Genomic DNA, 15,796 nt, shown 5'->3' with positions numbered 1-15,796 from the left:
AACCCTCTTGACTTTCATTTATGGGGGCATTTGAAAGCTCTTGTCTACGCAACCCCGGTACCAATGTAGAGACTCTTCGTGCTCGTATTGTGGACGGCTGTGATACAATACGCCATTCTCCAGGGCTGCATCAGCGCATCAGGGATTCCATGCGACGGAGGGTGGATGCATATATTCTCGCTAACGGAGGACATTTTGAACATTTCCTGTAACAAAGTGTTTGAAGTCACGCTGGTACGTTCTGTTGCTGTGTGTTTCCCTTCCATGATTAATGTGATTTGAAGAGAAGTAATAAAATGAGCTCTAACATGGAAAGTAAGCGTTTCCGGACATATATCCACATAACATATTTTCTTTCTTTGTGTGTGAGGAATGTTTCCTGAAACTTTGGCCGTACCTTTTTGTAACACCCTGTATATAAGTAAGTAGAAAATACACAATTACATGAATACAGTTCCACTAGTATAGTTGTAGTAACAATGACACTCAAGTATGGAAGGAACGACATCCCGTACTGTAGAATGAAGCAACAATTTGGTAAAAAAGTGTGTGTGTGTGTGTAATTTGCTTGATCGTTCAAATGGCTCTGAGCACTATGGGACTTAACTTCTGGGGTCATCAGTCCCGTAGAACTTAGAACTACTTAAACCTAACTAACCTAAGGACATCACACACATCCACGCCCGAGGCAGGATTCGAACCTGCGACCGTAGCGGTCGAGCGGTTCGAGACTGTAGCGCCTAGAACCGCTCGGCCACCCCGGCCGGCTATTATGCTTCAAGCAAGATTCTAAATGATTCTCTCAATGTATCTGTGAATCGCAATTGTAAGCTTAGGTATGTAAGATTTAAAGAGCATACCAAGAGACGCCGGGCAGCGGCGTGAGTAATTACCGAAGCGGGTCAGTAGTAAGATAGTGCGAGCAAGCACGGAGTTCTTACGAGTGCGAAGACATTGCCCCAGCCATATGTAAACAGTAGATACCGCTGCGATCGAAACAAAAACAAATATGAACCACCCTCGTGATAGGACTTAACATTGGCATTGTTTATTAACAGCCAAAAAAACATTACATTATATTTATTTATATTGTTACAGTGTAAGAAAATGTGTTTATTTAACAGTTGGTTAAACTAATTAGGAAACTAAATTAAGGCATTTTGTTTTGTTATATGGGATTACGCTGGGGATGGAGGTGGGAGAATGGACTGACAGCTGAACTCTAAACCAGTTGGGAAGGTTTGGAGTTTTACAACGCAAGACCACATGATGGACAACAGAATTATCTATACGGTTTGCTGTTGTGGGCTGGTTGCGTATGTTCTAGTAAAAAATTGTGAGTTTACTAATTTTCCATTTCCACGTATTTGTGAAAGGTATAGGTGTTGTGTTTGTTTTATTTGTAACCAAGTGGTCGTCTTTGTAACGCATTCAAACTTATATAAGTTCAGAACGGCATTGTGCCGACAATAGTGAGGAAAAATGTAAAGAACGGCATGATGACAGCATCTGAAGACGCAAATGTTTCATCGAACTGAAAGGACGACAATGCGCTGATAGTAGTTGTGTAACATGAAACTTCTTACGGCACATAGATGGTCAGTTTAAAGGAAGGCAATGGACCGATGGTAGTGGTATAGCGATTTAACTTCATGAGAAATATTTTGTTGAATTTGATGGACGGCAATGCGCCGATAGTAGCGTAACAGCAATGTATAATTTTGTGATTGAAACTTGGCTAGAAGATAATGGACTGCTATTGAGTATTCTAGCAGAAATGATAAATTTTAAGTCAACAAAATACTAACAACATAAAGGTGCAGACTAATGCTACTTTAAAAATCTTTATTATTAAAAGAACAACATAACTGCTATAGAAAGCGTAACTAAAGATTAACGATTTCGGGATATAAGGTTATATACGAATTTATTATGGGTATTTTCTAGTTTTTAATCACAAAATAATTAAATCTATGATTATATAAATAAATTAATAATTTGAGAATGAAAAATATATAACAGATTAAAGTTTTGAAAAATAATAACGAATCCCGAGTATAGTGGAATGGTATGGCTCTTGAGAGGTAACTGAAAAGTTTATAAAAAATGAGTAAAAATTTGCTTATTTGCAAAACTGATTGTTGTGTACGAGAACATCCCAATGTTTAGAAATCTCAGAAGGAAGAGGACGTGTAATATTCCTGGCTTTACAGCCATCATAGTCAGCTAAGCAGCTCTTCTTAGAGCAGTTCAGAAGGCAGCAGTCGGAAGATGAGGTAATGTGATGTGTAGGGCTGCAAACGATACTCACGTTCGAACAAGCTCGAGATTTCCCAATACGCCGCAGCGTTCGATACGGTATCGAGCTTGTTAGAACAATCACGTGACATTTGACTAACGTGGCGCGAGTGCAAGGGATAAGCAATACGAATATGTTTTCCTACAAAAAACTATTGTTTGATTTTACTTGATTGTGAGAGGCGGTAATGATTTACCTAGTTTGCAAATGAGGAATACAATCCTTGTTCACATATTTGAGTAGCTGATAAAAACTTTATCAGATTTTAATCAATTTGGAACGAGGTCTCATCAGATCGCGGGACGATCGAAAGCTCAAGAATTAACAGAATCATGACTGCAATCTTCCATTTGCTTATTAGTTTCCGTTGTTTCGTGTGACCTGCGACTTAGAAGATATTTCAGTGCGTGTTTCATAGTTATTTTTATTGTTAAAATCCATAGTGCATTAATAAAGCAAAGACGGGACGTTATGACAGTTCCAACAAAAGTCTCTAGATACCAGACCGATCAAAGATCGAACAGAACCCGAAATTTCCCTAACTGTGACGTAAACTTTTCGATCAGTTCGAGTTGTGCTGAAGACACAGCCCTAGTTGTTTGAGGTACTGGTGACAGATGGTTTATTCGTACGTATTTCGTGAGAAAGACAGCATAAATTGAGGTCTTTTCCGCGATCGGCTGCTGTGTTCTGAAGTAGCGCCCCAAAAGGATAAACTTCTGTTATTTGTAATATAAAACCCAAACAGTGGATTTACTTGCATTTCATTTAGAATCATCTCTCAATAACAGACTATCATTCCATTATTTCAAAACTGTTGATTACTACCAGAATAATAAACAATTGCTGGACGGAAAGACAGACGAAGCACTTCGGATCGAACGGGCGAGGTGGTTCGATCGTAAGATTAGTGAAGGTGGTTTGATCGTAAGATTAGGGATCGATTGGCCGTTTATGAGGACAGACATGTCTGCCGCGGGGTATTGGTTAAGAATGTAACTGGCAATATCTGGATCTTTAGACAAGTAATTGAGAACTAGTGTGATTGTAATTACGTAAACGCACAAATCATTATTTTATTTCCGATGAAAGTGTTTAGGAGGGTAATTATCTGTGATTCATAAAATGGGCAATGATTATGCTAATAAAAAGGGAGTAGCATCCCGTTTAAACAAACTAATTCAAAATTTAATTATTCATACAATACCAGTTCCTCGCTAATAGTTTATTACAGCCACAAGATAACAGATTCACGATCTACGTCTGTTTTCTGCGCAGGGGACAATGACTATAGAAGACTGCAGGTTGGTGAACATTATTCAGAACTTAGGCATTCCACCCAGGGCGGTGGAAGCAACTAGACACCTTGTGTGTACTGCAGTCTTAGTAGAAATGAGATCAGTGACAAGTCATCTGTGGCAACACGGAGGAGGTATGAAGGGAGAAAATTTTCGAGGGAAGGAATTTATCATACGCACTTATCTCCGTCCCCCTCCCCCCCTCTATCTCTCTCTCTCTCTCTCTCTCTCTCTCTCTCTCTCTCTCTCTCTCTCTCTCTCTCTTTTCCCCACTTGCCGTAACTTCAAGGTGGTATTCCGAATTCGTTCATTAACTAAAACCGGGTACTTTGGTTAAAATGGCAGGTACTCTGAATCACAGAATCTACTGGCCAACAGCAAGGATGGTAACGTCACCAAGTTCTATACTGCAGGACGGGAAATGTCGCATCCTCCATGATAACGTGGCTTTTAGCGAACAAGAACATTATGGAGCAACTTTCAAGCATCTGAATTGGCCCGAAACCTGTCAGGATTTCACCCCTATTTGGATCTTTTGGCATCTGAAACAATTCGTCAAATAGAGGCGACATCCACACAAGTTTGCGACGTGCCCGGGTTGTTGTGGATCGGTTTATTTTGACATCGATATGTCTTACACTTAGAGACTTCCTCAGATCAGGCCGATACGGATCTTTGGTATTATTGAAATTCCTGGAGGTGTTGCTAATATTCATTAGTTTAGGTATAGGATAGTTTATTAAGGTGTTAGGTGCACAACGATTAAGTACTTGCCGTGCTCTCAACAATAGTTCCGCAACTGTGTTTAGCTTAAAAACAGTGTCATATTTCAGTCCGAAATTTGTAAGTAATGAATCATCAAAAAGCATCAAAATACTGGTGTGAAAATATTTGCTTCTGGTGCGTTTATAAGGGAGCTACGTGCGGAAAATTAGTTGTAAGAATGCAGTATTTCTCGGTAGATGTATTGAATTGTGATCTTAGGAACCACGCAGGGATTTTCTGTAAAAAGGGTTAAATATTTATACAGCAAACCAAGCGTTGTGATGGATGGGCTTCAGCAGTTATAATCGGCAAGTAATTTATTCCAAGAAGTTCATTTGCAAATAGCGATACAAATTACAGAAAACTTGCTATTAATTCTGATGTACTTTCATTATCTAAGAGCAAAACTCAATTCTTTTGACAAGTTTTTCGATAATTTCTTCTTTCCCACTGACACATGCTAAGTCATTTTGTATTCAAAATTGCTATGAAAAATCATTATGTTGCCTTTCGTATTTAGTACAAAATCTTAATTTTTCGCAGAATGTACACCTATTACGCACATGACAGCTCTGCAGTTGCCTCAAGAGTGTTCCTACTGTTTCTTTAGAACTGCAAATGATAATTAACTGGTTCAATTGACCTAATTCGAAAGTATGATGCTGCTGCTACCTTTCAGTTAAAATTATTAATTTGCTTCTGAAGTTTCCTGTTTCTCTGAACCAGCGTGATAACTGCCGCCTTTAGCCATAAATTACGGGTCCACTACATCTTTATTTTTCGTAAACACTTTCCAAGTATCTAAACATGTCACCGAATATAACAAGAAAGGAAGAATCATGTTAACTGATTCTTCCGTCGCTTCATGGTAAAAGAACATCACCATAAAGTGACAAACAATACTGCGGATAAGGCCACAGTCAAACGTTAAGATAAAATGTTTAAAAATCAGCAACCTGTGCAGGTCCTTACTGCACGATATAAACTAATGGTAAAAATAACAGTACCAGCATGTAACTGCTCATTGAAGCTGACGGCTGTTTACGCTTACTACCCCCTGAGTGACTCGCAAGCGCCAGAGAAACTATAGGAAATCTACAAAAACATGAAGAGTTGAAAAGCTGGGGGTAACTGATATGAAAATACTAATAATGAAGGGGCCCTATTAAATGCCAGAGAAGTAGAGTCATGTTGCTACCTGTCAGTCTCCGTAGCGTAGCGGTAGCGTTACCGCCTACCACGTAGGGGGCTCGGGTTCGATTCCCGGCAGGGGACTGGGTGTTGTATGTCTATCATTGACTCGCAAGTCGCCGATGTGGCGTCACCTAAAAAGGACTTGTTATACGGCGGCCGAACTCCCCCAAATGGGGCCTCCCGGCCAACAATGCCATATGATCATTTCATTTCATGTTGCTAGCTTATTAGATTTATTAGTCATCAGAATATGTATTGATATGCTGCTAAAACACAAAGATATGCCCGCAGAAACAATTAGAACTACAATATCTAATTGGAATATTCTGTGGTCTACTGATTATAATGTGAAACTGTGGGAAACAGCAAATAAATGTTGTAAGATAACGTTTTCGATCAGAACGTCTAACTCTAGAAATACATGATTCGTTTATTGGTAAAGTGAAACACTATTTAAAAAAATGATTTGATCTATAGCTACCTTAGTAAATATTTGCGAACAAGCGAGAAATGTGTAAATCGGAAAGTCTTCGTCCGTAGCTTGAGCTTTTTTTAAGGAAATGTTGGAATTCCAACACTAGAAACTAGTAAAATTATCCGTGTTGCTCCTCTTCGGTCGCATAGCATAACAAATATGCTATCTGAATCGCTACCAGTAGTACAAAAAAGTCGTTCTCCAATAAAAGACGTGTTACGCACTGTCTCCATTAAATTGCTTTCTCTTCAAACTAGATGTTGCGAAAAATTCGCAATCCCAGTAACACCGCTAGCAGCGTGCTCCAGATTAGAACTTTACACATTCCGTCAAAAACTTACATATACAAACGACTTACCTGACACTCATTTTTATACCAGTGGACCTAGATATCTGATGTGATAATTCCGTCGTAGGAGGTGACCTATTATGCTGTTTGCTTATTCAAGCTGATTGCTGTATGCTCCGAACGTTATGCTAGAAAAATGGTAACAATATCCCAATCACAGTTTGCCTACAGATTTCGTAATCCACAGTATAATTTTATTCTCTGCCAATAGAATTATGAAGGTAAATCTTTGTCCATTATTGAGACGTAGCCATTATAGGTGCGAGCTAATGTTTTCTGCAAAAAATTCATTATAGTGTGGACATTTGTGTGAGGCGTGTGACAGCGGTAAAACTCAATTCTGATGTAGTCAACAGGGGAAACTTTGTACAACTTTCTTCCATGTTTTGAAAATAAAGGGTGCAATATCAATTACACATCACAACAGGGACGTAAAACTTTAGATTTATGCTTACTGAGCGTTTGGGAAAGTGAAAACGTGTACTAATTATCTCTTTTTAAAGTAAAATTTTAATTTTAATACCGTTACAAAGTTAGAGTCACTCAGATTTTTAGATCAGTATGAAACGAAGTATTTTCCGTATGCTCTGGGATGCTGATAAGATGTAAAAACACACGGTGTTAATTCAGTATTGCACTGTTCAGCTGCAATGACTATCGTCCGAAGCCAATGCAATGAAACAATAATCAGAGGCCAAAGAGCCTATAGGAAGGTGGAAGACAACTGAAGCACGAACTAGAGATCAAAGAGGAAATAGAACTGTTACTTTTAGTACAAAATAATGCAAGGATGGAACATCAGCCGTTTGAAACATAGTAAGTAGTACAAAGATAACCTGACTGGTAAAATGTTACACTGATTGATTGTATCCACAGAGGCATCGAATTGTTACTGTTTTACTGGAAAGTACGATAAACAACCGCAACAGCGAGGAACCCTTCAAATCTTAGTGCATAGACTTTGCAGTCGTGCATCGCCGTGAATGAATTTTACGAACCACGCGTACGAACAACATGCCCAAGAGCGGCTCGTTTTAACCATGCTGGCAGGCGCATTTGCCCATTGTACAGTTCAATTTCTCTATGCCGTGCCTTTTACTGTCACCAAACCAGCAAAAGTAATCAGCATTCGAACTTGATAAATGGAGGCGGCGTCCGTAATCACGTCCGTAGTCACTCTTTTATCATCCTCGTGAGCCCTACGCCAATATACAGGGTGTTTGGAAAAGAACTCCACGTTTTTTCATCGAATTCTAGAACACATTAAAACTAGGAATACACCCGCGGCTTTGCGATTTTTCCATATTTGAAGAAAAGCTTTGTTTTCGAAAACCCCACTTCCTTTACATCAAGCAAAACGCCGTTTCATCCTCTGTCGATTCATGGAACGGGCACCTCTCTGGACAAATAATACCCAGTGTACTCCCGTTTGAACACGCAAAAGTACAAATAATTCAAAAATCGAGTAGAAGTACTAGGATTTAGCGAATCGAACGTTTTTCACCCTTGTACATATCTAAATGATGAAAACTATAAAATGCATGCAACAAAACTGAGTTCTAAGAGTCCACGAATTTCGAGGAAAAAAACGTGAATACACCAGACGCTTTGCGATGTTTCCATATTTGAGGAAAAGCTATGTTTTCGAAAACCCCACTTCCTTTACATCAAGCGAAACGTCATTTCATCCCCTGTCGAGTCATGGAATCGGCAACTCTCTGTGACGGCAACAGTGCTGTTTTTTTTCCGCTCTTCCCTCAGTTCAGTCTAAGTGTGCGTGCAGTGCAGTGCAGAGTAACTCAGCATAAATGTGTACTCCGCAACAGAAAGCGCACTGTGTTATTTGTCTTGTGAAAACTGTGTTATAACAGTGCAACGTAATTTTAGATGTCGGTATGGTGGTGAACCACCTACATCAAAAACTATCTGTGACTGGCTAAAGTCTTTCAAGGAAACCGGTAGTGTTCTAAAAGCAAAATCACCAGGTAGACAGAACTTCTGAAAATGATGTTGAACAGATCCGTGTTTCGTGTGTTCGGAGCCCGAAGAAGTCATTGGCCAGACGTAATCCACAATTAGGAGTGCCTAAAGGTACCGTGTATGTCGTACATGAAAGACGAGTTGCGCGCTTACAAACTGGCCACCACGAAGCCCAGACTTTTTCTTTTGAGACCATATGAAAAATGTTGTGTACGGTGTGAAGATAAGATACATCATCATTTACAGGAAAGAATCGTAGCGGCGGTTGGGACATTTACACCTGAAATGTTGGTGAACAGGTGGCGAGAAGTGGAGTATCGTCTCGACGTGTGCAGGGCAACAAATGGATCCCAAGTTGACGTCTACTAACATCAAAAAAACTTGAAGGAATTCTCTTTCATGGTATGTACTCACTGACGTAATTTTTCATTAATTTCCCCATTAAATCTTTACTTAGAACTAGAGAGTTCTTTGTCAAACACCTTGTACAATGGTGGCAGCAAAATGGTCGTAAAGTCGTCTTCGAATAGAGGTATTCCGAATTCACCATAGAGTTTCGGCGTAACTACGTCGTCGTCGTTCCAAGGATTCACATTTAAGTTTCCCGGCACTTCTGTTACACTATACTCTCCTCTTGCGATCCTAACTGAGCGTCACTGCATGCGTTCGATGTCTCTTAGCATTCCTACTTGATAAGGACTTCAAGTACATAAGAATTTGTCACAGTCTTTTTTTGCATGCAGTTTCCTATACGCACGCAAGAGTCTTTGCCGCAACCCTTAAACAAATCTGAATCTTCCATTTGCTTCTTACATTACCTCTAAATATTTACCCGATATGACGCGCGTAAGATATTTACCACTACTTGTATAATCAGGCAGTGTCTTCTGTGTGTTATGGACATCATATGAGGTTTAAAGAGTGCTGCCTTTCGTTATACGAAATGGAAATTCTATCTTTGTCGTTAAGACCTTCAAACAAAGATTCCATCATACACCACCTTCAGATGTACAATACGTTAAAAACTTCAGCGGCTATATTACGCTTTCTTGGCTATAAATCTGTGTTAGTTCCGGTTCTGTAGAAAATTCTCCGACCACTATAAAGTACTGGACCCTTTAGTCAAACATTCATCAAGCCAACCACATACCGAGTGTCCAGTGAACGAGTCCCTGATTTCAAAATTAAATATCTCGAAAACTAAGATGACAGGCAACGAGTGCAAGAAACGATATGTTTATTCTGAAATCTGTAAGAATTTTATACAAAAGTTTCGAAATAGTTCGAAAAGCTGCTAACAGATGGGGCTGCAGGTAATGCAGCTCCTACAGTACCAACGTGCAATTAAACTCATCCTCTGCAAGCAGTCTTTGCAATCGCAAACAATCTTTTCGAAATGTCCACCAATCGCAGTACGGAGGTGGCGCAAACAAAAAACGGAATTTGACATCATATCATGTAGTGTCTCAATGGGAATTGATACAGATTCCATACAGATCGCCGATGCAAGCTCTTCCAGTGTGGTTAGAGGGTTGTGGTAGACCCAGTAAATATGCAATAATCCAACGCAATGACTATTCCCAAAGTATTCGTCGAGAAAGTGAAATACCTGTCCGGCCATATCCTGCATGAACCACTCGGTGCCTCGTCGATCATCCAGCGCTAGCTGTGTGACGACATTGCAATGTAACGCTCAATAATGATCGTTTCTGGCAGAAGGTAGGGCCAATAATGCATCTGTTGCATACCGTAGCCCTAACAGTAATTCTGGAAGAACATAGTATCGCTTCACACAAATGGCGATTTCCGTAACTCCAAAATCGTCAGGATTCTTTGTTCACGACTCCATTCACTGGGAGTGCGCTTCAAGTATGAACGAGATCAGTCAACATAAGTCCTGCATTACCAGTCATTGTGAGAATCTGGTTAGCAGAGTCAACCGTCAGTGATACAGGTCGTACAGGTATGGCCTGGTGCCTTTTGATTTTGAATGGAAACACGTGTAGGCTCTGTCTCAGTATTTTCTACGTGATGGAGCGCATAAAACCAGTCTCTGATGCAATTCTGTCGCTTTTCCTTGGATGTTGCCGAGTAATTCCAGAAACCATGTCGACATCTTCAGGGAATAACCAAAGTTTGCCTAGGGCCAACATTCCCCACTAGATCATCACTGACGTTGCCTGTCCGTTGGAATTAGGTAAAGAGCTTGCGAATGGTTTTCAAAAAAATGGTTCAAATGGCTCTGAGCACTATGGGACTTAACATCTCAGGTCATCAGTCCCCTAGAACTTAGAACTACTTAAACCTAACTAAGGACATCACACACATCCATGCCCGAGGCAGGATTCGAAACTGCGACCGTAGCAGTCGCGCGGCTCCGGACTGAGCGCCTAGAGAATGGTTTTCGCATCGGGTTCTTTTTGGAACATTAAATTGTGTTTCAAGCCTGCGCCTTGTTGCTGTAAGATTGTGTTCTAACCCGCGGTGTACCAGTACCAGAAACACAGGTCGTTTAATGAAATCCATGATTTCAACCTTTTCCTTCAGTTTGCTAACTTGCTTTCACGTTTCAACGGTGGAACTAATTACCTTGAGCTGTGCCGCACTACTTATGGGCACTATGTATAGCGTTTGGTGCGCCATCTGTTATGAACTTTTCGAAGTATTTGGAAACTTCTGCACAAAATTCTTGCCGGCCGCGGTGCCGAGCGGTTCTAGGCGCTTCAGTCCGGAACCGCGCAGGTTCGAATCCCGCCTTGGGCATGGACGTGTGTGATGTCCTTAGGTTAGTTAGGCTTAAGTAGTTTCAAGTCTAGGGGACTGATGACCTCAGATGTTAAGTCCCAGAGTGCTCAGAGCCATTTTTTAAAATTCCACAATAAACATACCTTTTTTTGCACTCATCCATTGATCTTAGTTTCCGAGATATTTAATTTTGAAATTAGTGACTCCTTCACTGAACATCTGCGAAGACACTCCGTTAGATGGTATCTTGGTTGGCAGTAGAATTGTGATACAGTCTTGAATCACTTTCGGGAAACTAAGATGATGTGATCTATCTTTTTTATAGGAAACTACTGTATGCGGGATATCGTGCATGAATTAAGCAATGTGTGTTTCATACGAGCGGGTTTTTCTTGAATCCGTGCTGACTGTTTGAGGGGAACTTGTTTCCCTCCAGGAGATTTATAATGTTTGAGATTATAATATGCTCTACGGTTCAGCAACAATCGCAGTCTGCACTGGCGGAAGAAATCGCAACACCAAGAAGGAGTTGTGCGACATAAACGAAAGTTGAAAAATTATGTCTATCCAAATTTAGCATCAGCCGCAGAAGAGTAGCGCTAGTCGCGCCACTATGAGGATGCGAATCAGGTTAGCTTTAAAAACACGGCGTATCGCTCGTGAGCGTTAGTTACCTTTGAGACTGGACGCGGTGAGTTTATATTAGTCAAGAATGTCTTCAAGGCGAAGAAGACTCCACTATCAACACCTTACTGAGTTTAAACGAGGTGGTGTAAAAGGCCTATGCGATATTGCAGAAAGACTAGGCAGGAGTGTAGCCGCTGTACATAATTGCTGGGAGGTGGTCACGAGAATGTACGGTTGCAAGAAGACCCGGGATCCGGGCGGCCACGTGGCTCTACCGAGGGGGGACGACCGTCTTATTTGGCGTACTGCATCTACAGCAGCAATTTGAGTACCAGTTGGCACCACAGTGACGAAACTAACTGTTAAAATTAGTTGTTTGAAGGACAGCTTCGAACCAGACGCTCTGTAGCGTGCATTCCACTGAACCACCGCAGTTGCGACTTCAGTGATGTCAAGCGACAGCTCACTGGAGAGCAGGGTTCAGATCTGTTATGCTTTCTCAAGTAAGCTGGTTCTGTGTCAGTAACAGCGATGGCGGCGTATTGGTTAGCAGGAGGTCAATTGAGGGCCCACAATCAACCTGTCTACGCGCTAGACATACTGGACCTACATCTGCAGTTATGGTCTGGGTTGCTATTTCGTACAACAAAAGGAGCACTCTCATGGCTATCACATGCATCCTAACTGCCAGTCTGGTGATTCGACATGCTGTGCTGCTGTTCATGAACAGCGTTCCATGAGGTGTTTTCCAAAAGGATAATGTTGGCCCACATACCACTGTTGAAACCCAACATGCTCTACAGAGCGTCACGTTGCTTTAGCCTGCACGACACCATATCTGTCTCCAACCGAGCACATATGGAACATCATCGGGAATCAACTCCAGCCTCATTCACAAACAGCATTAACCATCCCCGTATCAACCAATAAAGTGCAATAGGCGTGGAACTCCATCCCACAAACTGAGACCTGGCACCTGTACAACACAATGCATGCATGTCTGCAGGCTTGCATTAAACATTCTGGTGGTTTCACAGTTTAATAATGTACAAGCATTTCACATTTTCAATGGCTCATCTCGCACTTACATTCAGCTGAGATCTTGCAATGTTAATCACTTACAAGTTACCTAGACAAATGTATTTCATTACTCTACATTAATTTTTTTGGTGTTGTGATTTTTTCCGTCGGTGTATATATTATATTTTTTATTTTTTTATAAGAATTTGTGAGTTTAACACTTTTCCATTCGTATAGGACTATTCGCGGCGCGGTAGATTCTAGAAAAGGTGAGCTATGAAAGTGCCTAATTCCTCATCTCTTCCAATCTAAAACTTAACTGTAATTCCGCCTGGATGAATTGCGTTGTTCACTTCTAGAAGCCGTAACTATTTTGCTGTACCGGAATTGCTTATAATGTCTCATTTGAGAGTCTGTGCGGCGGTCAGACGTCTGAGTGGTAGTAACCACATGCGCAAATACATGTTTAAATGAGAAAATCTGTTTTACATCAACTGTCTTCAGTATCTATACCTGGCGGGACCATGGGGGATTGAATACATAGTTTCGATCCGTTCAGGAACTCAGACATGAACAGACCTTCCGAGGATCTTCTGAAAAATGTGAAAGTTACTGCTGGCCCTTCTTAAAGCTGCACCACCAGCCATACTCTATCAGCATCCCTGCAATCACTTTTTTAGAGAGAGTATAGTAGTCTCTTCTTGCAGCAACAGCCAAATGTTACCATTAAATCCAAGCTGAGTCTTTGTAGTCATTTATTAATTTAATTAGTAGCATTCATGTACACTAAAGATTATAACATTTTCAGATGTAACCAGAATTGTTCTACGTTTGCCAAGTGTGAAGTGAATGTTCTCTGTTCATCCTTTAAGTACGTTGATACTGACAATCAGTTCGACAAAGAGAGAAATACTTGCCTAGCTTTCTTGGTGGCCTTTTTTGCCTTTGGCGACCATAATGACAGTAATACCATCTTTGTCACTAATTGCTCTCTCATTGATGACACTCTCGATACGATAGCGTTTGTTTGTAGTCAGGGGGCCTACAATAATTCTTTCACCTGTAGATTGTCGGACTAGTTGTTCTGGGCTGTTGTTTCACAACGTTTTCAGTGTTATTTCGCATGAGTATTTGTCGATACCGCCGATAACGTATGCGTGGTTTTCCCAGTCGACACTGGGCAGGTTAAACTCGCCACGTACTCTTATCGAATTTAGGCGTCTCTGAGTGACTCAAACTAATGTGCGTAAATCTTGAAGTCGCTAGCAACATTCGATTACTGACATATGTCCATCGGCCCCGGTTTCTCTTTGCTCATATTCGTTCGCTGGACCCAGAGTTTTTGCTTCTCATTACAAACACTCCAGCTCCTCGAGAGTTTAATCCTTCTTTCCGACAGACCTTCCACGTGCCGTCATAAAAGGTTGACTACGGAAGGAGTTGTTAGAATTGTGAATACAGAGGCAATAGATACATAACACACTAGCTGCCAGCTGTATAATCGGGAATTAGACTCAGGACGAGAACATTCGAGGCTGAGGGGCGAAGAAGGTTGTAAAGTGTATGAATTAAAGAATGCCGATCCTTGTGAATAATTAGTGGGCTGAAGATACCTCCGTATAGTTAACCCGTACAAAAGCAGAGCAGGAGTGGCACATTTGCATTGCGATGTGACTTGCTTGGGAGTACACGAGAGTAAGCAGTACACGCGCTCCTATGTTTTACGGATGCAGGTCGTGACTGTCTTCGCAACAAACAACTCGCACGCACTGTCCGAGCGGCGCTAGGATTCCCTCTCCCGCAGGTCTGTGCTCTTCAAATAGCACACGCAGTGCAGATGTATAAGGTAACACGTATTACCTCAGATTACATGATAAAAAAAATAAATAAATATAGAGATTTGTCTGTGGTGCACGTACGTCTTGTCAGTAGTATTTCAAACGCCACGTCAAATAAATGCCGCATGGCTCCCATCTTTATACAAATGTATGGTTTTGACGCCATGTCGGCGATTTGCGTGTCAGATTCCCGCTTCTTTTATCCGACAGCTACTGATTCGGTCTCACAATGCTGCATGAATCCCGTTACAGATCGTAACACCACAGAAATATATCTGAAGTGTTCATGTGAATTTTTTCTACTTTTATGAGAGTAGGATGCAGACAAGTTCTTCGTTCTGAAGTAATAAATTAATGGCATTATCTGATGACTGCTATTATTCTATTTATGCATACTGCAGTGTCTCGTTATAAATCCTTCTAATGTCCCGGAAAAACTAATCAGTGCGTTTTAAAAATTTTTTTTAATTCCTATCCTAGATATTTTTTAGTCAATGCCACCGACTGAAACACTCATTTATTCATCTAGAATGGACTAGCATCTACTGGAAACAAAATTAGGTATTTCACGGGGTGACAAACGGAATTTTGTTTTTCAGACGTGCCGGAGGCAGTAAAATCAAACTTTGTGATCCAGTCGTTAAAAAAGAGCTCGAACTTTAGCACTTACCTCTCACCCAGAGATTCCGCCTCCTCGTCGTCTTCGTCCTCAGCTATCGCTTCCTCTTCGTCTTCGACCAACTCCTCTTCGTCGTCCACGTCCTCTACGTCTTCGACGTCCTCAATTTCTTCCTCTATTTCCTCTGGCTCGTCGTCAACTACTTCCGTCTTCACTTCAACTGGTGGACTTTGTTTCTCCCCTGGCCTGCAAGAAATTACAAATAAAAACATAACTCTTAAGTTAGTACAAATGTTTTAACAAAATCTTCGGTTCAGCCTGTCACCTCTTTCCACCCTAGCTTCCAACCTTTGATGCAATCTTGTATCCTACAACAGCTTAAGTAGTATACAATCTTCCATCCTATAAGCTCAAATTTATAGCTAATGATTTATCTCAATGCTCGAAATTCGATAAGCTTAGACCCCCTATAACGCAATGACAAAGTAACAAGTGGAGCGAGATCCCTTATTTTCAGATAAGAATATTAATTGCAAGAACCATATGCGGCAAAATAAAGGGCCCCCAGGAGCACGCAGAAGTGCCGC

At 41.0% G+C, this 15,796-nt stretch overlaps 1 protein-coding gene across 1 annotated transcript in view; it reads right to left on the bottom strand.

Moving 5' to 3' along the window:
* Positions 1 to 15,796, bottom strand: part of LOC126252989 (uncharacterized) — a 999,773-nt gene that overhangs the window by 229,222 nt on the left and 754,755 nt on the right. Inside the window, exon 7 of the mRNA XM_049954016.1 lies at positions 15,261 to 15,455. Coding sequence (XP_049809973.1) covers positions 15,261 to 15,455 — 195 coding nt within the window. The remainder of the gene's footprint in view (positions 1 to 15,260; positions 15,456 to 15,796) is intronic.

Source organism: Schistocerca nitens, chromosome 4 (assembly GCF_023898315.1).
Source record: "Schistocerca nitens isolate TAMUIC-IGC-003100 chromosome 4, iqSchNite1.1, whole genome shotgun sequence".
NCBI classification, from domain to species: domain Eukaryota; kingdom Metazoa; phylum Arthropoda; class Insecta; order Orthoptera; family Acrididae; genus Schistocerca; species Schistocerca nitens.
The sequence above is the reverse complement of the archived record's forward strand: the minus strand, read 5'-3'. Positions and strand labels throughout refer to the sequence as shown.